Source organism: Diabrotica virgifera, chromosome 10 (genome assembly GCF_917563875.1).
Source record: "Diabrotica virgifera virgifera chromosome 10, PGI_DIABVI_V3a".
Lineage (NCBI taxonomy): Eukaryota > Metazoa > Arthropoda > Insecta > Coleoptera > Chrysomelidae > Diabrotica > Diabrotica virgifera.
This window is the reverse complement of record NC_065452.1, coordinates 12,667,555-12,691,269: the sequence shown is the minus strand read 5'-3', so window position 1 is coordinate 12,691,269 and position 23,715 is coordinate 12,667,555. Positions and strand designations below refer to the sequence as shown.

The 23,715-nt window shown below is 29.4% G+C and overlaps 1 protein-coding gene across 3 annotated transcripts in view; it reads left to right on the top strand.

Annotated features, from left to right (window-relative positions):
- Positions 1 to 23,715, top strand: part of LOC114329551 (prolyl endopeptidase) — a 170,945-nt gene that overhangs the window by 116,358 nt on the left and 30,872 nt on the right. For all 3 annotated transcript variants that reach the window (XM_050641308.1, XM_050641306.1, XM_050641307.1), the window contains exons 6-10: positions 9,207 to 9,346; positions 12,738 to 12,897; positions 12,959 to 13,159; positions 23,017 to 23,202; positions 23,261 to 23,374. In XM_050641308.1, coding sequence (XP_050497265.1) covers positions 9,207 to 9,346; positions 12,738 to 12,897; positions 12,959 to 13,159; positions 23,017 to 23,202; positions 23,261 to 23,374 — 801 coding nt within the window. The remainder of the gene's footprint in view (positions 1 to 9,206; positions 9,347 to 12,737; positions 12,898 to 12,958; positions 13,160 to 23,016; positions 23,203 to 23,260; positions 23,375 to 23,715) is intronic.

Below are 23,715 nucleotides of genomic sequence, written 5' to 3'. Positions count from 1 at the left end.
ACCTGAATACGTCTCATCGTTGTCTCAGGTAAATTCAATCTCGTACCTAGAAAGCTGCTAACGCCATCTATTTCTAAAACCACTGGTGTCGTACATAAACGCTCGTTTAGTTTCGTATCTTCTCCCCTATATTTATTAATCAATGATATAAGGTAAACGTACCTATTATCGGCACCTTTAGCACGTTAAGCGCAATGGAGCTTCATTTTAATTAGTTTAGTAATCAAATTACCTGAACAACGTGTATTCAGATTATTGTTTTGGCTAATAAAATATATCACAATTACACACAGAATATTTACTTAATCTTAAAACAAACTGATACTATTTAAAAAATTAATAAAATGAAAAGTGTCTTAAGTCCCCATTATCGGTATTCTAAATTAAATGCATGCTCTAATTTTCGGCATATAAAAGATCCTTTTTTCGGCATGAATTAGATACCTAAAATTTGAATAATTATACAGTATGTCCCTGTAAGTTGTATCCATATGGAAAACTTTTTTATTATTAATTTTACAGAAAAAAGTTATTCTTTATAAAAAGCTCTGCATGGTCCAAAACCTAAGATTTAACCATCAAATATCAATTTTTTTGAATATTATACGAGGTATGTCAAAAAGTTTGAATTTCACTCAAGAGTAAAGTAGCTTTATTTTTCACAATATTGAAAATTGTTATTATGAAAAGTTGTTTGGAATTAAAAACTATATTCTAATATGCAATTACATCCTTCTAATTGAAAAAAAAATTTTTTTTGAAAAATTATGGATAACTAACATTATTTTCAGTTATTTAAATTCTGATAACTCTTTTATGATTAATTTTACGAAAAAATAAATGATTCTTAATAAAAAGTTCTGGATAGTCTAAAACCTAAAATACAACTATCTTATATGAAGTTTTATCAGTTTTATACGAGGTATGTCAAAAAAGATAAATTTAGATCAAAAGTAAAGTACCTTTATAGTTCAGAATATTTCAATTAAAGGATGTAATTACATAATGAAACATAGTTTTTAATTCTAAATAACTTTTCATAATAACAATTTTTGCTATTGTGAAAAATAAACGTATTTTACTCTTGAGCGAAATTCATATTTTTTGACATACCTCGTATAAAATTGATAAAATTTAACATAAGATGGTTGTATTTAAGGTTTTAGACCAGGCAGAACTTTTTATTAAGAATCACTTTTTTTCGTAAAATTAATATTAAAAGAGTTATCTGAATTAAAATAACTGAAAATAATGTTATCCAAAATTTTTCAAAAAAAAATTTTTCAATTAGAAGGATGTAATTGCATACTAGAATATAGTTTTTAATTCCAAACAACTTTTCATAATAGCAATTTTCAATATTGTGAAAAATAATGCTACTTTACTCTTGAGTGAAATTCAAACTTTTTGACATACCTCGTATAATATTCAAAAAATTTGATATTTGATGGTTAAATTTTAAGTTTTGGACCAAGCAGATATTTTTATGAAGAATAACTTTTTTTCGTAAAATTAATAATAAAAAAGTTTTCCATATGGATACAACTTACAAATACATACTGTATAAGGTAGGTACCTAAATATCTAGTTTGATACTATTGAAGTAAATAAATGATTGTATGTAAATACATTAAAATTCAAATAAAATAACATATTTCTCAAAAGCTAAATATATCTAAAATCTTTAATGTTTCGGTGAAAACTTAATTAATAAACAAACTTTATTTAAGTAATCTTTGACACAAGCATTTCAGTTCTTCTCTTACATCTTCGGTTAGACCAGTTTCTTTTCTTGTTGTTTAGCAGCTGTTCTTGTTTTTTTCTGTTCTTCTATTTTCTTATAATAGATATTGTTGCCACTGAGATTGTTTGTATTTTCTAAAAAGGTCCCTATTTCAATAAACAATTGACGAATTCGATTTTCTGTTAGAGTGTTTCTAACACAAGCGAGGTGTTGGGAAATTCTTGTAGCCAGTTCGAGATGCCTTTTTAAAAATAATTCGTACCTTTTTCGTCCAGGCCTACTTTCTTTAAGCAATAGCTGAACACTATCCAACAACTGAGTTTTTGTTGCAGGAAATCAACAGGCTGCAATTCGAAATAGTCATGCTACCAATAGGTGTTCTTCTTCTTCTGTTAGTGTGGTCCCTGGTCCAGATTTCTTCTCTAAAGAAGTTCTACCCTTTATTTTATCCTTTAAAGTTGATCTGGCTACCTTATACAACTTGCTAGCTGTTTTAAATGGCATTCCTGACTAAACAGCTACATAACAGCTTTGTTTATATCTCATGAAGAATAATGAATTCTCTTTTTCTTTTCCATTGCTAATTTCTGAATTTTAGTCTAAAACAAAGAATTTCCAATTATCGGCACGTATACGCATGTATTATCGGCAGTGTTATACTCGGTCAAATTATGATTATTTCTAGTAGATATATGGGATGCCGAAAATTGGTACAAAGAATCATCGTTTTTTATTGCATATAATGACCAAACGTTTGTCATTATAAGTTAAAAGGTGACGCTAAAATCAACTTATACAGTGTGTTTCATTGGGAAAGTAACATACGTTAACTGTAGAAAGAGGACACTTAGGCGGTCTCAAAAATACCATACTTAATGGGTCTTACTTCATTAATAACAAAGATACTGGTTTTATCTATTTTACCATTTTCTTATTAGGTTCATAACTTTTTAACCACACTGTATATTTATTTTATATTTGGCACGCAAATATTATTTAAGGTGTACAATCAGTGGCGTAACAAACTCCGTCGGCCCCCCCCGAAAAATTGGAAATGGTTCCCCCTTTAAAAAATTACTAAATGCGACGTGTGTAACAAATACCTATATGTGTTACAACCCAGTATATGTGGCGATACCGTGTAATTTTCAGTGTCACCACCGAATTGGTCAACTCAAGATTTTTCGAGTTATTTATGAGTAAATATGTTTATTGTTCAACAAAAAAAAACACGTTTTTAGGCGATTTTTCGCAAAGAGTAAAAGTTCAAAGAGTAAATATTCGATTAAAAAGAATATTGTTAGCAACAATGTATCTAGCTTATAAAAAATGAAACAAAAATGAAGTCTATCGCCTCAGTAAAAGAAAAGTTGTAGCTCATGAAAAGTTTTTCTTATTCGTCAAATTCCAAATCGAATATTTCAATGTGAAATAACCAAAAAATGAAATACTTTTCGGGGCAACTCATTAGAATTTTTTAATTTGTTTAAAAGAAGCTTTATTTTTTACAAAAACTTCTAGTGTCAAAATTAATCCAGTTACGCTTAAAATACAGTTAATTCCATTTTTTTGGTAAAAAAAATTGTGAAAATCTCCTTCTATGTAGCACCCCAAATGAAACTAGTCATTATCGGCTTACAAATTACTTAACTTTTTTTATGACCTGTAAGTTTCACCGGTTCAACGTTCTTATTTTTAAAAGGGTTCTAGTTGAAAGGGCTTGAACGAGTCGCTAATCACGAGTATATGCAAATTTAAACAGCCATATCTTAACCAATTTTTGTCTTTCAGAAAAACAAAATAAGGCCAAAATATTTATAAAAGCAAGACCTACATTTCCTTACCCTTTGAGATTTTTCGTAACACTAATACTTTTAAGTTATTTTGAAAAAGAGGCATTTTTCCAAAATAAAAAAACCTTTTTTTACTCTGAAACCAAATTTTTTCAAAAATAAGAACTTCGAACCGGTTAAACTTACAGATCATATAAACAATAAATATTTAAAGTAAATGGTAAAACGAAAACGCTAATGATAAATTTTATTTGGGGTGCGAAATAAGGGCAGATTTTCACGATTTTTTTTTACCAAAAAAGGGGCGTACTTTATTTTGAGCGTAACTCATATAATTTTGGTGCTAGAAACTTTTATAAAAAATAAAAATAAAAATAAAAATAAAGCTTTTTTAAACATTTAAAAAAAGGTTTACTGAGTTTTTCCCGAAAATTGCTTCATTTTTTGGTTAGTTCAGGTTAAAATATTCGATTTGGAATTGGACGAATAAGAATAATTTTTCATGAGCTTCAACTGTGCTTTTACTGTCGATAGACTTCATGAATAAGTACACCGTTTTTTGTATCTTATAAGCTACATTTTTGCTACAAATATTTTTTCGATATCCAATATTTAATTCGATAAATACTTATTTTTGTGTTAATTGCGAAAAACCCGTCTGAAAACGTTGTTTTTTTGATGAAAAATAAACATTTTCACTCGCAAATTACTTGAAAAGCATTAACATAGATAAAAAACTCTAGAACAAAAGTTGCTTATAATTATTCAATTTATACATTTCCGGACTTATTTTAAACGTATGGTTTTCACCCCAAGGAGGGGTGTCACCTCCCGAAGTAGAAGCAACCAACGGCATAAATCCAACTTTGAAGTGTAGTGTAACTAGAACCTAAATCCAAATTGTCAAGCAAATACGTCCGTCGTGACGCTGATAATTTCACTCAAAACCGTCATTTACTGAGCTATTGGTGTATTCATGCATTATTTATGACAACTTATATTTTTCATCTTTATTGATATAGAATAAAATAGAACAAAAATTACTAAATGATTACATTAGTATTATTCTATGAGATGAACAACTTTCTTCGTGCACTATCTACTATCGGCGAATATATTTACAATTTTATTAATTCGGATGGAAAACTTCATTTTCAAATACTGCACTGCTTAAAAAACGTATGTATGCAATTAATATAACAACACATTTTTACGTATTTGACAACAAGATGGGACCATTGACATATTTGGGCCCCCGTAAGCTTCATGCTGCGGGGGCCTCTGTTACGCCTCTGGATAATTGTACCGAAATACTAAACGTAGGTAAAGATTAAAGAGAAAACACATTTCTAGATTTAGAAATATTGTTCTAAAATTATTCAAATTGCCAATTCTCAAATCTTTCAAAAGTCACGTACATTATAGTTTATTGTCGTCACTCATAAAAGTTCGTGAGACCGGAAAGGATTAAGTTTCTAGATATGAGATGATTCATTTGCCGAATACGCTTATTTAGAAATTTACGTTTTTAAATTTAAACACACAAAGTAAAATCATATATGTACCTATAACAGATTTTCACATAATATCAGACGACAAAATGGGGCCCCCCCGCAAGCTTCACGCTGCGGGGGCCTCTGTTACGCCCCTGTGTACAATCAATTAATTTACTTAAAATTGTAAAAAATCCAGGTCCAGATTAAAAAATATTGGAAAACTGTTCCGACCCAAAAACAACACTCTGTACATTAAATTTTTTTAAAATGGATTTTGTATTTTAAAAGATGATGAAAAACTAAATTTATTGGTATACTTTGAATTTTTGGCAAAATAATTTTTCTGGTAAAATTTTGAATTTGAATTCTGAAATTATGCGAATTGCGAGAGCTCGAAGTAGAAAAAAAAATTGAAATAAGACTTAAAACTTGTTAAACACACTGTATATTTATTTTATATTTAACACAGAATATTATTTAAGGTGCCCAATAAATTAATATATTTACAATTATAAAAAATCCAGGGCCGGATTAAAAAATATTGGAAAAATATTCCGACCCAAAAAACACCCTGTACATTAATTTTTTTTAAATGGATTTTGCACTTAAAAAGAGGACAAAAAAGCTAAATTTAGTGGTATACTTTGAATGTTCGGCAAAATGATTTTTCTGGTAAAATTTTGAATTTGAATTCTGAAATTATGTGAATTGCGAGAGCTCAAATTAAAAAAATTAAACTGTAACTTAATTTTAATTAATACCATTATTTAATCTAAACTGGTTAAATGTTAACATTTTAGTGTTTTTTTATTATGGCGACAAATAATTCATAACAAATATTCACCTTTAATTAATGAATAAATATAATAGTGTCCACAAAAAATACATAACTTTAATCAACAAACTATCTTACAAATTAAAAATTTTTTTTCCAAAAAATAACATCAAAATTATAGTAATTGTTCAAAATGGCCACCACCTGGTCGAAGACAAAGTCTTGCTCTTTTTGTTATTTGTCTGACTGACTTCCTAATATCGTCAGGGTTATTCTTCATTTATTGGAAGGCGTTCGAATCCGCTCAAGAAGTTTTTCTCTACTATTTATTTCCTCTTTAGAAACTTTGGAAATTAGATATCCAAAAGTTATTTTTCAGCAATCTTTTTCTCTTTTTTTAATATTTAAGATAGTTCGTTGATTAAAGTTATGTATTTTTTGTGGACTCTGTATCTATTATTTATTTATTAATTAAAGGTGAATATTTGTTATCAATTATTTGTCGCCATAATAAAAAAAATACTAAAATGTTAACATTTTAACAATTTACATTAAATAATGCTATTAATTAAAATTAAGTCATATTTTACTTTTTTTTACTTGGAGCTCTTGCAAGTCACATAATTTCAGAATTCAAATTCAAAATTTTGCCGGAAAAATCATTTTGCCGAAAATTCAAAGTATACTACTAAATTTAGTTTTTCATCCTCTTTTCAATAAAAAATCTATTTTAAAAAAACCCAATGTACAGGGTGTTGTTTTTGGGTCGGAACATATTTCCAATATTTTTTAATCCGGCCCTGGATTTTTTTATAATTTTAAATAAATGAAATGATTGGACACCTTAAAGAATATTCAGTGATTAATATAAAATAAAAATAAAGTATGATTAGCAAGTTGTAAGTCGTATTTCAATTTTTTTCTACTTCGAGCTTTCGCAATTCACATAATTTCAGAATTCAAATTCAAATTTGACCAGAAAAACCATTTTGCCAAAAATTCAAAGTATTCCACTAAATTTAGTTTTTCATCCTCTTTTCAAATACAAAATATATTTAAAAAACATTCAATATACAGGGTGTTGTTTTTGGGTCGGAATATTTTTCCAATATTTTTTAATCCAGACCTGGATTTTTTGCAATTTTAAATAAATTAATTGATTGTACACCTTAAATAATATTTGCGTGCCAAATATAAAATAAATATACAGTGTGGTTAAAAAGTTTTGAACCAAATAAGAAAATGGCAAAATAGATAAAACACCCAGTATCTTTGTTATTAATGAATTAAGACCCATTCAGTATGGTATTTTTGAGACCGCCTAAGTGTCCTCTTTCTACAGTTAACGTATGTTACTTTCCCAATGAAACACCCTGTATATAGTATAATGCATATAACCAATTATCGGCACTCCAGCCGATGATGGGATCATCTGCTAATATTTACGTACCTATTATCGGCACCCTCAAAATACTGTAAAAAGCTATAGAAAAACAGTTTTTGACCAAAAAAATAATCAAAATCAACTAGTTCTGAACATATAAAACTTAATAAAACGGTTATTCGAAATTTTAATCAGGAATTATAGCATTCTATAGTTTACCTGTTTCTTAACACATACAAGAAGAAACACTTCCCATAAGAGCTTGGCGCCAACAGGCCAATATATTTTTAAATGTGATTACAGTTTCCGTCTGACAATTGACATATTTTTCATACGCGTGGATAAAGGTTCTTATAAATTAGTGAAATACTTTCGTTCAACAATCACGCGCAAGAATTCTTATTTTTTTCGATTATGTAGAATTACTGCCGATAATTGGGGCAGTGTCGAAAATAGGAGCGTTTATCTTATTTATCCCTTCTTATTGCTACAATCCACTTTTTTCTCATCAGAATATCTTTGGGAAATATGTGTCCTGATGTTCTCGATTAGCAAAAATGCACAGCACAACATTGAGAGATTTTATGCTCTTAAGTTTAATTCACACATCCAAACAAATATGCAATATTTACTTAGAAATAGATTGATTTGAAGTGTTGACGTAAGTTGAGGTGACCTCCAACTACACGAGCGCCACCTACGTTGAGCTTTCCAGATTAGCTGCCATTGGGAAAGACTTCTTGTTATTTTATACTCTCATTGGTTTTAAACTTTTGAAGTTTTATTTGGAAAAGAACAAATTACACGAAGGCAACTTTTTAAGTGGTTAACGTATGGAAGAAAAACTTATACTGACGAATATATTGATGCTCGCTAATTACAGTAGGTAAATAGTTCTTTAAATAATAATTTTAGAAAATTATAATTTGAAGTACTTTTAAATAATAGGACAGGAGCTAGAACAATAATTGAAGTGTATTTGAATAGCGAATGGGAGCTTAATTTGAAAGGGAAGACTACATAATGGAATGTAAACTAAAACGAAAAGGCTTGGAACGAAAATTAACTCAAATGGCAAAGAAACAAACTGAAGAGAAAAGCTATATATGAGAAGTGAAATCAAAGAAAAGCAATAGAAGAAATAGTATAAAAATAATGTGGAACATTGTAATGTTACAAAACAAATAAATATTTTACTGATTGAACAAAAACTGGTGACTTCATTATCACGAATCTGTAAAGTTGGCAAGCAAACAATACTCCATATCAATAAATACAAATGGAATCTACAAAATTTTATCTCAGTTTGTCTCTTTTAAAAACATATCTGCAGGGAAATCATTGAAAGGATCAACTTTTTAACAACTCGCTGAAGCACTTTTCAACCAAGTGGTTTCTGCAGAAAAGATCAGAGGACGCAACAATCCCTGGGCCAATGTGTACTAAGCAAGCAGAGATTTTTCAGGAATGCTTCAAAATCAAAGAATCTTTCAAATTGATTCATCTGAAACGAGAATCAAGACGAAGAAAATGATGGGACGGTAAAAATCATAAGAGTAACCAATCAGGAAGCTGAGGAAGCTGCCAATATTCTACTAGACTTGAACAACGAAAACCTTCAGACCTTGTCGATGTTTTGAACTTCGAACAAAAAATAAAATTTTGAATTATTAATGCTTCAATTATCTGTCCCACGTCCTTACAATATCTGGGACACGTAATGAGACGACCGCGATATGAAATGCTAAGACTGAAAATACAGGGAAAGATAAGAGGCGGAATGAGTATAGGAAGAAGGAGAGTGTCATGGTTAAAGAATTTAATTGACTGGTTTAGATGCAGTTCTATAGAACTCTTTAGAGCAGCGGTGGATAGAGTAAAGATAGTGATGATGATATCCAACCTCCGATTAGGAGACGGCACTTGAAGAAGAAGAAGACGTCCACTCCCATGGAGCATGGATAATCGGGGTTCTACTGTATTATATATTTTATACTTATAATATCTGTTTTAGGGATACTTACACCAAACTGGTAAGACTGATGGTTCTGAAACCAAATCTAGTGAATACCAAAAACTTTATTATCATAGGTTAGGAACTGATCAGTCTAAGGATGTTATGGCTGTGGAATTTGATGATCATCAACTTAGAATGTAAGTTATTGACACATTATTGGCAAATAATTAAAAAGAAAATTGCTCGAATACACTAAATTTAGTTTCATGAGTATTTTGTGGCATTGATAATCATATTGTATAGTGTGTTTTGCCAATAAGTCTGTTGTGTTCCATTTGATTGATTATGTATAGAGTATCTAATAAGAATTTGGACAGTTTACCACTACTTCACACTAAATCCAAAATATTTCAAATAAGCCAAATGGGAATTCAGTATTTTCCCCTAGTTAAGTAGTTGAAATCTACATAAAGGTATATAGAAATATTTTTATTACTGGGTTTTTCGGTCGGATAAATGAAACACTATTCTTGCTTAAACGTTTCGGCTATTTGCCATTTTCAATAAGTACTTTAATGATTATAACATTACACTTTTAACAATATATTTTCACATACACGTTCTATATTTTAATATTCACACAAATGTATGCTTCATTCTCGAGATGTTAACGGAGAATGAAAGAATTAGCCCTGTCAGGCTAGGCTGGCACCATATGTTAGACACTTCAAAACGTTCTTAGGTCGTAAATCAAGATTACGTATATTATAAAGGAGATCGAATTACACATAGGAAAAATTAGATTAACATTCACTATTTAGAGAAAAGAAAGAATATTTTGTAAGAATGATGTTAGTTTGCGAACTCAAAATATGAATACTGAAATGATATGTATTTTTTGTATTATTATAGAATTTAGACTTGGACGATAAAAAGGGGGCTATATGTAAGTAGTAATATTTATAATAGAAGTATTTGACTCGTGAGAATAGTATCGGAGAATTTTGAAAATAAGCTGGATTGATATTGATATGAAACCAAGACAATCATGTAAAAAGGAAACGAACAAACAAAATGAGATATTAAACATAATTAACATAAGGACCTGAGGTATCTGATCGACGTGAAAAATGAGATATGTATGCGTTGTTGTAGATAATTATACAGGGACAGATAACGGACAGAAGAAACATATAAATATGTCGATGAGATATATCCTGGCTAAACAAAATGGAACACTGGTACAATTGTAAGCTTTATTGAGTTGCTTATAGATAGTAATATCAGAAAATAAATGTGAAATTAGCCATGTTGACGGCCACCTTTTTGATAAAGACAGCACTTGAAAAAATAAATAAATAAAAAAATACTAAGAAAGATCGTATTTAAAATATCTGCCAATGGTGTGTTAACAAAATGTAATCAATTTATCAAATTATAATATATATTGGAGAGATCTTTAATATCAGTCTTATTATTGATGCAATTTTGATCTTTCTTTATGTGAATCATCTCCAATATACATCTTTTATTATAATTATGTTCTTTTTCCAAAATCTGTACATTCTCAAAATCAAAGCTATGGTTATTTTCCACAGAATGTTTGGCTAAAGCTGTGGTGTTTATTTTGTTAGTTTGTACACTATGTTTGTGCGCAACTACCCTTCTATGTAGGTATTGGTGTGTTTGCCCAATGTATGTTGAATTGCAGTCTTTACAATTTACTTTATAAACAACATCCGACTGCTGATCTTTAGTAACCTTGGGTTTAAATTTTGAAAAGTATATTCTGGATGTTTTGGATGACATGTCCAACATTTATGTCATATTTTGCAAACATTTTCGACATTTGTTCGGAAAATCCATTAATCGATCATCATCCCATCCTACACAACACAAATTAGCAGCCTACCATAGCATGATACATAGACTGACAGAAATTCCCATGACAAAAAATAACTTCGAGATAGAACTAAACATCATTAAACAAATAGCAGTAAACAACGGCTATAACGAACAAACAGTTAACAAAATTTTAAACCAAAAACTCCATAAGAAAGCCCTGAAATTAGTGTATCCACCACCATAGAAAGAACCCAGTATCTTCTGCTCTCTCACATATACTGGCAAGATAACAACAAAAATAGCCAGATACATAAAAAAGAAAGGAATAACACCAGCTTTCAGAACTAGCAACAACTTAAGCAAATATATTAAGAACAATAAAAGCCGAAAGAGAAAGCAACTACAGAGTGGTGTGTACAAACTAACTTGTGGTGACTGTCCGAAAACTTACATCGGTCAAACTGACAGAACTTTTGACAAACGGATAGCAGAACACAAAAGGGCTTTCAACAATAGAAAAACAGATACTTCTACATACGCACTTCACCTTCTAGATCATAATCATTCTTTCAATGAAGAGTTTCAAATTCTGCATATTCAAAATAAAGGCCTTAAGCTATCTTTTTTAGAATCTATGGAAATTAATAAACTGAAAAATACAGATATAATTCTGAATGACCAACTCGAGACAAACAGCTCCCCACTCCTCAACCTCTTCAGTTAAAGACTTAAAAAGGCAAACACATTGTAAACTATATCACTTGAGAAAGGCACTCTGCCGAAACAGCTGTAGTCACATAGTTGTAATAAATTTTGTGGAAGTATAGAAAACAAACGTTTTCAGTGTTTTATTGTTAGATAAAATGAACTTCCATCAAGTAACGGTCGAATCCATCAATTATTTAAAAAGAAAAATTACAATTTCCAAACGAAGATTTATTATAATAATAAATTATAAATTTTAAACTGTATTTAATTAATACTCATCAATTTAAATTCCTTATACCTAAACAAATTACACAGAAATCAGTTAAAAAATTAATGCACTGCCATAATTTGTTTGAATTTAAACTATTTTAAATAAATTATTACAAAATAATGTCACATTTGACGTTAATTTATGCAGTCACGGATTTCCACCAGACCTACTTCATTCGACGTATATTGCTGAGGTTGCTAAATCCTTATTGGTTAATTGATAATTATAAAATGTTTATTAAGAATAAAATTATAAAATAAAACAGTTGTAACATCCATAATTTAATTTCTATTCGATAATTAAGTATAATAATTGTCTTACAGGTTGTATATTTGTCTAAATTTTAACCAAAGGTGTAAACAGAATATATAACATTACTCAGAATGAGGTAGTCATTTGTAAGATACCAAATGTAAAGTTCAAAAATAATGTGTTAAAGTAGAGAATTTTGCAGATTTTTCGGACATGAGTTAAATGGGTTTTTTTGGAATGCACTACCAAATCTAATATCTTAAAAAAACCATTTCATCTAAACATGTTAATTATATTTATGATTTTATTGTGGAATGTAATGGTACTGTGCAGAAAAGAACTTTCCGGCACAGAAACGTCACTTTTCTGCACACTAATGTCATCAATCTTATACTGTGAGAAAATATCAACTTTGTTAACATAAAACTGTGAAGAAAAGTGCATTTTGAATAGTGGTTGTAGAAAAAATAATATTAATTGTTAAGTAATATAATATGTTTCCTTTGTTTTAGGGGTGCTCATGTGAGTCACTGTGGAGACTACTTAATTGTAACCCCAATTAAAGGGTGCAAAAATAATTTATTATATTTCTCAAAGTTTAATAGTACTAGAACAATTACAGGCAAACTAGACCTTACTCCTATAGTCACATCATTCGAAGCCGACTATGAGGTATGATTTTATTGAGTGATTATATCTAATAAAAATTTTGAACTTTTTTTTTCTTTTGTAGTATGTGACCAATGTGGACACCAAATTCTATTTCCGTACAAACAAAAACGCACCAAACTATAGGATAATAGTTATAGATCTTGAAAATCCAGCTGAAGATAACTGGACGGACCTGATTCCTGAACACACAAAGGATGTGTTAGATTGGGCTCATATTGTTAACAATAATATGCTGGTAGTTTGCTATCTCAGGGATGTAAAGGTAAGATAAATATTCACTTACAATTGGATTGTCTCTAGGATACTTTCTTTTAGTTTATTACTAATCAGAACTGTAGATAGGGAATCCACATTAAATTTAATGTTACCGCAAAAGAAATATTCCACAGTTTATAATAATACTAATTCAACGAGCATGTAATGGCCATTACAAGCGAGGAGAACACTCGTTACACTTACATACAAAAGTAGTTTTTAATTGTTTCGAAAATGTTGTATGTTGTGGTTGTGTTTTTTTTGTAAAATTTATTACTAATAAACTATTTTTCTTTCTTTATTTGCTACATTGTTACATTTATTACCAGATTGATAATCAGTAATCACAGCGGCGGCACGTGGCCTAAAAAGTGGTGAAGATGAGGAAAGTCTGCCGGACCCAAAAGAAATTTCGGACATCTTGGATATTAAAGCACCCTATGTAACGCACAGCTGAATGTGGCTGAATTTTTATGTTTGTGCGTCACAGTGTTGCCATGCTGTTTTCTATATATTTCTTTCATAATTTCAATCAATGTTAAATGTACCTACATAGACCAGAGAAATTAGCAATTAAATGGCCTCTTTCGTGACATCCGTTGATACAGCTATCTAAGAACTGCTTTGGGTAAATTTAGTTACAACAATATCCAATATAAAAATTATGCAAAAGATTTACCGTACTTTTTAACTTATAAACAATATATAAGTAATTAAAAATCGCTGTTTGATTTTAAATAAAAAAGGTGGAGACCGATAAATTATATGAAATAGTGACACAATTTTTCTGAAGAAGCATAGAAAATTCTTTAAAATGATAGTTTGCAAAGTTATTTTTGTTAATCTGTTGCTTAGTTATTGGGAAAATAGCTCCAAAAGTCGATTATTTGAAAATGATTAATAACTTTTCTGAAAATAAACAAAAAACTTTAATTTTGCGTCAGAGTAGGAACAATGTTACAAGCATTTTGGTATTAAAATTTCAAGAAGGTCCACTTAATAGTTATTGCAAAATTGCATTTGTTTTTCCCAAAAAGCTTTTATCTACAACGTCATTATGCGTAAGCTGTTAGGTTTACATAAATTCTAAAGACAACAAATTAAAGAAAAAAGATCATTTTATTAAACTGAATCATTAAGTGGTATAAAAATGTATTCTAAACATTGTAAAATATTTTTGAAAAAGTGGTATGATTTTAAGCTTATAAACAATTAGAATAACTCAGACGCATTAACATGTAGGAAGTTAGTATTTTTTATTTGACATGTTGGAATTTTTATACAAATTAAAACAAAAAATATAATGCCCTAAGGCCCTTAAGACCCGAGTTAACCATTTTTTTTCAAAAATTCACCGTGGCTTTGTTTATAAACATTAGGAAACTTAAAAAGTAACATTTAAAAGAATAGAAGTTCAAGTATAAACAAAAAGAAAATCAAAACGATTCTTCTAAAAGTGAGCTGTCCATGATGCGCCAAAAATGGAAGGTTTAAAAGCAAAGCGATTGTTTGATTTTACTGTCGAAAAATGAATTCACAACTACACATTTACAAAAGTCGCAATAACTCCGGTTCTAACCAACGAAAATTGATGTTCCTTTTTTTATTTGGGGTGCCTCGGTGCATAGATTATAAAAATATGATCAGCTAATTTGTGATTTGTTTATTTAAGCCAGTATTTTGTTTAAACCATTTAAAATAAATATTTTTTTGCCAAATTTTACATTTTTATTATTATTATTAGTATAAAAGTTAATGAAATGATGGGCTACATAAATATTTATGTATTACGATTATAAATAATATTATTTAACAATAAATTTTACAAAAAAATATTAATTTTTATTTAAAATCAAAATGTTTGCATTGTTAATTTTTCTTGAGGTATGCTTAGGTATATTTTTTGTGACAATTACTTTTCTTGACTAAACCCTACAAGGCTACAAATATTATAAACTTCGTATAATTATAAAATATGTTAAAATAAAATTAAGTCTGTCAATTTTAATGGGTTTATTATAATATATAGGTATAAATTGATAAAATTTGATATTTGATAGTTGCATCTTAGGTTTCAGACCATGCAGAAATTTTTATGAATTTTACCTGTGTTTTATGATTACTGAATAATAATGATATGAATACTTATGAATTTAGAAAACTCATGAACCACGAAGTAAGAGAACTTCTGAAAGGAGAAGACATCGTCAGATTTATCAAGGCACAGAGACTCAGATGGATGGGACATTAGAAAGGAGGCATCCAGAAGCCGTTATTAAGAAAATTTCCAAATGGAGACCTGTATCAGGCAGACCACGAGGAAGACCCAAAACTAGATGAGAGAACCAGATAGTGGAGAACCTTAAGAAGATGGGAGTCAGAGAATGGGTAACCAGAAGCAAAAACAGGAACGAATGGAGGAAAAGTGTAGAAGATGCCAAGTTACACAACCAATTGTAAAACCAAAATGTTGATGCGGATTGATTCACTGCGACAAATGAATTGGAAGAGTTGAAAGACTGCGGCAAACACTCCGCTAGGAGTGTATGTAGATGCCATGATGATGATGATTATTTATGATTACTTAATGAAAAAATAATGAAAAAATGGCTTTCGGTTTCAGATTTTTAATTCCAAACAACTTTTCATAATAACAGTTTTTGATATTGTGAAATACTGTAAAGCGGGATTTATAATTTGTGACATGACTGCTATAAAATTGATAATAAAAAAATGTGGTTCCAGGTTACGTAGATACTATGTATAATGTATATTATTTATTTTTAGCACATAAGCAAAACGCTCGGACAGGCCGATTTTTAAAATAATCATAGTATATTATAGCATCAATGTTTCGAACTGTACGCGATCCCCGATCCCTCTTCAAGTGGCAGACCTAACTTTGATTTTTGTAAGTAGAAAAGTGCATCATGTGGCATATCATTTAAAAGCTTTTCAAATATTGATTACAAAAATGTAAAGCAGTTAATTCCTTTTGAGAGCGTAGGCGCAAACTTTCGTTCGAATTATATTTAAATCCATTAATTTTTTTCGAATCCTGAGAAAACTAATGAGTATTTTTGAAAAATAATTTAAACGCAGAATGAAAGACTACAATATTACCGAGGACCAAAAGTCCCTTGTAATAAACAAAAAGTTTCTTTTGAATGATATTTTTAAAATTAAAAATCACACTAAATTTTCTCTTTTTTCACCCCTGCAACTCTTTAAAATAAACAAAGCAGTTCTCAGGGAACTTTGACCCTCGATAATACTGTAATCTTTTATTCTGCGTTTCAATTTTTCAAAAAAAAAACGTATTACTTTTCTCAGGATTCGAAAAAAGATGAATACATTCAAAAAAAAATTTCACAGAAATTTTGAGCCTACGCTCTCAAAAATAATTAAAGTATTAAACATTTTTGTAATCAGTATTTCAAACGCTTTTAAATGAGATGTCAAATGATGTTCTTTCCCATTTAAAAAAAATCAAAGTTATGACTGTCACCTAAAGAGGGATCGCGCAAAGTTCGAAACATTAATGCTATAATATACTATGAAATTTTAAAAATCGACCTGTCCAAGCGTTTTGCTTATGTGCTAAAAATAAATACGTTAATAAGGGGGGCAACAATTATTCCAGTGCACTGTATGTATTGTACATATACAGTACATTCATAAAAGGTGGAAACGGTCTATTATCTCATGACTTTATTATTTTCAGAGTTAAAGCTCTGACATGTCGATTTTTATTTTTAAATTATGATTTTTTGACGTATAGTACATAATGGTGACGTCATCGATGATTTTTTTAAATGGGAATAGGGGCCGTGTGGTAGCTCATTTGAAAGGTAATTTAATTGTCTATTTAGTAATATAAACATTAACATCATTATTTATACAGGGTGGCCAAAAAATAATCTAGGAATAAAAATAATTGACGCAAAAAGAAGAATGTATGTAATTTATTTATCTCAAAAAATGTTGATTTCATAAATAAACATTGCTTTTCGCTTAAATTAAATGTCAAACAGCCACACACCTGCCTCTTGGCAGTTTGAACATTTAATTTAAGCGAAAAGAAATGTTTTTTGTTAAATAAAAAACAGCGCGATGTTTTTTTATTTAATTTATTTTATGTTATTCGATTTGACGCAATTTTATTTATTGTATTAAATTTTACTTAATTTTATTTAATTTGATTTAATTTTACGTAATTTTCTTTAATTTTATTTTATTTTATTATGTTTCCACTTTCCGCATGAGTTAGGAATAATATTTTTTCTAGGGCTGTACGTTTGGAAAAAAGCCACAAAAAATAGAGATATATCAATTTTTGTTTGATTTTGTTTGACAAGGTTGTCAAAACCACACTTTCAATATAATGGGTTATCACAACGACGATATTGGTTTCCATGACGACGATTTAATACCATGGTAATTGTGTACTGATCTGACTTATAAATATTATGTCAAAATAATTGTATTTCATAGAATTATCGCGCTAATTTCATTAAAACATGAACACAATAAGATAAATTTTAAATAAATTAGTAAATAATATCTAAATATTAGTTTATTGCATGTATTATAATACATATACTATAATGCCATATTACAAGGTATTTTACTTTCCCGCACGCCGTGCGGTAAACTTTCGGAAACGAAATGCGTGCGTGAAAGTGGCTCTTTTAGCATGGCCGTAGAAAAATTAATTTTTTTGATTTTTTTGTAATATTAATTGTTAACCACTTAATGCACACATTAATTTCGAGGTGACTGTCAAAAAATGATTTATTTTTTTCATTTTATGATTCGGTTATGCATTATAAGGTAATTAAAAAAACAATTATAAGGGGCGTAGTAAGTGTATTTTTCATAACAAGGGCGTATTAAAAAAAATTAAAAATTTTTAGTATTTTTAATTTAGTAAATTTAATATATAAATTTTAAGTATTTTTATATTAGAAAATTTAATATTGATGTACAATTAAAAGCAAAGATTTATAGGGGCGTAGAATTATAGTAAAGGCATAAATAAAAAAAAGTTTTATTTGAAGTCTGATGATAAAGTTGTAAAAAGTTCAAAAATATTTTGTGGACCGCTCTGTAATACTGTAAACACTGCAATTGTAGCTAATACAATAAAGATCTACTACCTGACAGTAACGAAAATAAAATAAACTCTAAATATTGCAAACACAATACAAGAAACATTTACCAGCTGACAGAAACGAAAATAATTTAATAAATTCGTTATAAACCAAATACGGCCTTAAAACATTTCAACGAACTTACAGTTACCATTAAAAATAACATAATAAATTCGTTATAAACCAAAAACAGCCATACAATATTAGAATAGCGCTGTACTACTGTAGCCCGTGTGAGACACGTGCAAGTACCAAAATTTTCGGCAAGCTGCTCCGTGGCACATTATAATGCATTAAATGGTTAAAAGATATTATTTATAACTGTAATAGATAAATGTTAGGTTATTTTTTACTTGATTAACTTTCAATACTACTAATAATAAGAGAGATGCTTAATTTGCCAAAAAAAATATTTATTTTAAATGGTTTAAACAAAATACTGGCTTAAATAAACAAATAACAAATTAGCTGATCATATTTTTATAATCTATGCACCGAGGCACCCCAAATTAAAAAAAAGAACATCAATTTTCGTTGATTAGAACCGGAGTTATTGCGACTTTTGTAAATGTGTAGTTGTGAATTCATTTTTCGACAGTGAAATCAAACAATCGCTTTGCTTTTAAACCTTGCATTTTTGGCGCATCATGAACGGCTCACTTTTAGAAGAATCGTTTTGATTTTCTCTTTGTTTATACTTGAACTTCTATTCTTTTAAATGTTACTTTTTAAGTTTCCTAATGTTTATAAACAAAGCCACGGTGAATTTTTGAAAAAAAAATGGTTAACTCGGGTCTTAAGGTCTTTAGGGCATTATTTTTTTTGTTTTAATTTGTGTAAAAATTCCAACATGTCAAATAAAAAATATTAACTTTCTATATGTTAATGCGTCTGAGTTATTCTAATTGTTTATACCTTAAAATCATACCATTTTTTCAAAAATATTTTACAATGTTTAGCATACATTTTTTAACCACTAGATGATTCAGTTTAATAAAATGATCTTTTTTCTTTAATTTCGTGCCTTTATAATTTATGTAAACCTAACAGTTGACGCATAATGACGTTGTAGATAAAAGCTTTTTGGGAAAAACAAATGCAATTTTGCAATAACTATTAAGTGAACCTTTTTGAAATTTTAATAACAAAATGCTTGTAACATTGTTCCTACTCTGACGCAAAATTAAAGTTTTTTGTTTATTTTCAGAAAAGTTATTAATCATTTTCAAATAATCGACTTTTGGAGCTATTTTCCAAATAACTAAGCAACAAATTAACCAATATAACTTTGCAAACTCTCATTTTAAAGAATTTTCTATGCTTCTTCAGAAAAATTGTGTCACTATTTCATATAATTTACCGATCTCCACCTTTTGTATTTAAAATTAAACAGCGATTTTCAATTGTTTATATATTGTTTATAAGTTAAAAAGTACGGTAAATCTTTTGCATAATTTTTATATTGGATATTGTTGTAACTAAATTTACCCAAAGCAGTTCTTAGATAGCTGTATCAACGGATGTCACGGGAAAATCCTTAGTTCTCTGGCCTAACAAGAATAATAGAATAATAACGTTTACTTCTCCGTCATTATACTAGGTATAATGACAAATGAGGTGTCAAATTAAAGCTTATTATCCAAGGATAGTACTAAATGTGAGAAATTAGACCTAGGTTGTCTGACACCTCATTTGTCGACAAGACGGACGGATGGACAGACGGACGTGGACAATTCAATGTTTTCACATTTTTTCAAAATTGGTGAAAACAACAACATAATAAACTTTACTTAATTGGTGTTTCAAAACTACTTACTTTTAACACATTACACAATATTACAAGGTTTCTAGCAAGTTAAACGTCACAATGATTTAAAATAATCAAGTAAAAACCTATATATACATAACATATTAGAACATACCTAAAATACACAAAAATGATACATTTCACACACAAATATAATATCACAAAAAATTGTAACGTGATAGTATGAAAAAATAAAGGATACGGCAACGGTGTTACATGTGACGGTCGGATCCAATGCCAATATCTACACAGACATATTAGGGTGCGCTAATATCCAAGATGTCCGAAATTTCGGTATACTTATACCCATGACGCGCCCAAATCTCATTAAAAAATCTTTAAAAAATGTTTAGGGTTTAGGGCCCTAACAACTTGAAAACTTTTTATGGCACTTATATTAGAGACGAGGATGAAGAGATACTTAAGCAAAAAAGCAGTATGTATTAGATAGATTAATAAAAGTGACTTAATTAATTTTTATAAATCAAGTCGAGTCTTCGATCGTTTATGGAAGCAAATCTATCAATGATAACCTCGTAGAAAGGATGCTTGTGCATAAGTTTATTTAATAGTTATCTATAAGTGGGATAACAGTCAAACTAAAAGTTTTTAGCCTTTTTAAGCACGAAAAACTTCTTTCTACAGATACGGTATTCGATGGAATTGTCAGAATTAAACAAAACAAATTATAGTCTTCTGTGACAATGTCTTTAATTGGTTGTAATTTTATAACCAATTCTTGCAAATTACCATTTTTTAAATTTCCGTCAGCATAAAAAAGGCAGAGCTCTCTTTTAGGTCTTCGAATTTTAGTAAATTTTTTGTCAAAAACTCAAAATAAATTTTGAAAAACGTCGGAAGGAATGATCAAACTGTATGACCCGAACTTTGTTGTATCTGCTAAGCTTACGAATTTTAATTCATCACAATCCTGAAAATCTACATCCATTTCCATTAAAATATGATCATATATTAAATAAAAAAAATGAATGCTCTATATTGGATAGAATTTGCATTCGTGCTCATACCATCATCACACCTAGATCTTTTCAAAGTATTAATGACGGTCATTGTGCTTGCTTTGTCAAAAATAGAATTAAAAAATTATTCGCTTCTTTTATCACGTATTAATTGACGAGTCCTTTTTATCTAGTTTAAACAAAAATGAATATCTAGGGACGTTTTTTTTTTGAAGAACGTCATGTAAAATATCTGTTATAATATGAAAAATGTCGCTAAAAACTGTTGCTAAAAATGTAAACTCAAAATCATTTAAATCTCCTAAAAAGCCTTTAGCCAGCTGAACTGATTTGCGGTCTTCCATCTTCCGAAAAAAACGAATACTGCTTATCATAGCACGCATCCAACTGATCCAACTAAAACTTTACTATCCTCCGTTTCACGGTCACCTTTCAGTACATACTCTTACGAAGAACAGTGTTGCCAAGAGATATATTTTAATCAATTGATATTCTGTTCTAAGACGTAAATATCAGCGTTAATATCGTATAAATATCTTTCATAGTATCTATCTATGAATTAGTTAAAAATAATAAAACCCACAGATCTTCAAATCAAGATGTTTTGGACTTCTGGAATATTCTATTTAGACGGACTTTAAGTTCGTTTACTTAAAACCGGCAACACTGAGCTGCAAGGTTCCATAACCTTTTCTATGGGGATATGCTGCTCGCACTGCAAAGTGACTGCGAAACGCAGATTAGGTGAATACGGCTGATTTATTTTTAAATTCATCTGCACTTGCTAATCTGGGTACTACCAGTGCCGATATGATGACGTCACGTTGCCATGACAACCGTTGATGCTTGTGCAGCTGAGAAACGAAATTTCATCCACGTCTTCATCTAACTTTGCTCGAATCATAGAAGTCAAATGACACAGGTCAGGACCTGACCGTCAAGGGCCTACAGTTTTAATTTTTGGATTACATATTGAAATTCTTTTTTAATTTTTGGATTAATTAAAAAAGAGTAGGTTTATAATTAATTTCAGTATTTATATATAATAATGCTACTTATATTTTTTTATTTTTTTGTCTCAGTTTAATTATATTTTTGGTGAAGCTCGCCTTCACCTACTTCACGTGGCCGGCCGCCGTTGAGTAATCATAAGTTGTCAGTTTTAGACAATTCAGTCATATCTTACTTAAAATTTGGAGAAAGATTTAGACCCGTAATTAATAATTTGCTCTGAAAAATGAAAATATCTCGAAAATTAATAATTTTAGACAAAGGGAATGTTATATAAAAATTAAAGTACGGTAACGGTACTTTTCGATAGTGATATAAAATACAGGGTGTTCCATTTAAAATTACCGAGAAAATGATGTACTTGCGTTTTGACTCACCCTGTATTCAATATAAATAAAATTAGCAATATCAATCATTTATGAAAATTTTGACAATAAATAAAAAAATATGGCATCAATAATCCATTGCTTTTGTGCTTATTTTTATTTATACAGTGACTTGAACTTAATGCGATTTTCATATAAAATTGGTTATAAGTTTGTAAATACCACGTATAACATAACAAACCTTTATATTTTTGTAATGGAGAAGTTAAGAAAATTTCGAATATAAAATAGGGTGTTCCATTTAAAAAAACAAGTTTGGTCTGCCACTACGTTATCGAACACCCTGTAACATTCTAATTAATTTTGAAATGTGAAGCTCAAAGTTGGCTACAATTTTTGTTATTAACTTTTATTGCTATCTATTACTATAACGGATCTACGGACCTTTACCCCACTAATCAATCACCCTGTAGATAGATAGATTTGTGCATATGTAGTCACATGCTTCTTACTTATGTGCTCAGTTTTTGTGTATCTTATATGTTTTATACTTGAACAAACCTTTTAACAATGATTTTTCTTTTCAGAATGCCATGAGCATTTACGATTTAAAGACTGGTAAAAAGATCCACGATTTCCAACTTGATGTTGGAAGTGTTTCTGCAATTACAGCTAAACGTTACCATAAAGAAATGTTTTACAGTTTTTGCTCCTTCTTAACACCTAACATTATTTACAAAGTTACATTTGAAGATGAGAAGATCAAGGAAAAAGTAAGGTTTTATTTTGTTAAAAAGTCTGAACAAACTTGTTACATAACAATTTTTTTAGATGTGGCATGAGACGAAGGTGGGAGATTTTAACTCTTCATTATATGAAACGCAGCAAGTATTTTATAAAAGTAAAGATGGTACAGAGATTCCCATGTTTATAGTAAATAAAAAAGTAAGTAATGACATTTTATTTTTAAAGGACCCCGCAACACTCCTTATGGAAAAGTGGTCCCGGTCAAATTTAACGAAACTTTGGTCAATGATAGTCCTCAGTGAGTAGATTAAAAAAGTCCATGCCCCCTAGGTCTGAAAAACTATTATTCTCGAGCTACAGCCTTCTTAAGTTCTTAAATTCAGGTACTCGGTTTACGTTAAGTGCACTAATTCACGATCAAGTGAATGAAAATATCTATTACTGAAAGAAGAGAGACTCATTTTCTTCATACATATTTGCGTGCTGGATATGAATTCGTGGTTAAAAATAGATGCATCGTATTTTAATCTTCAGAAAAC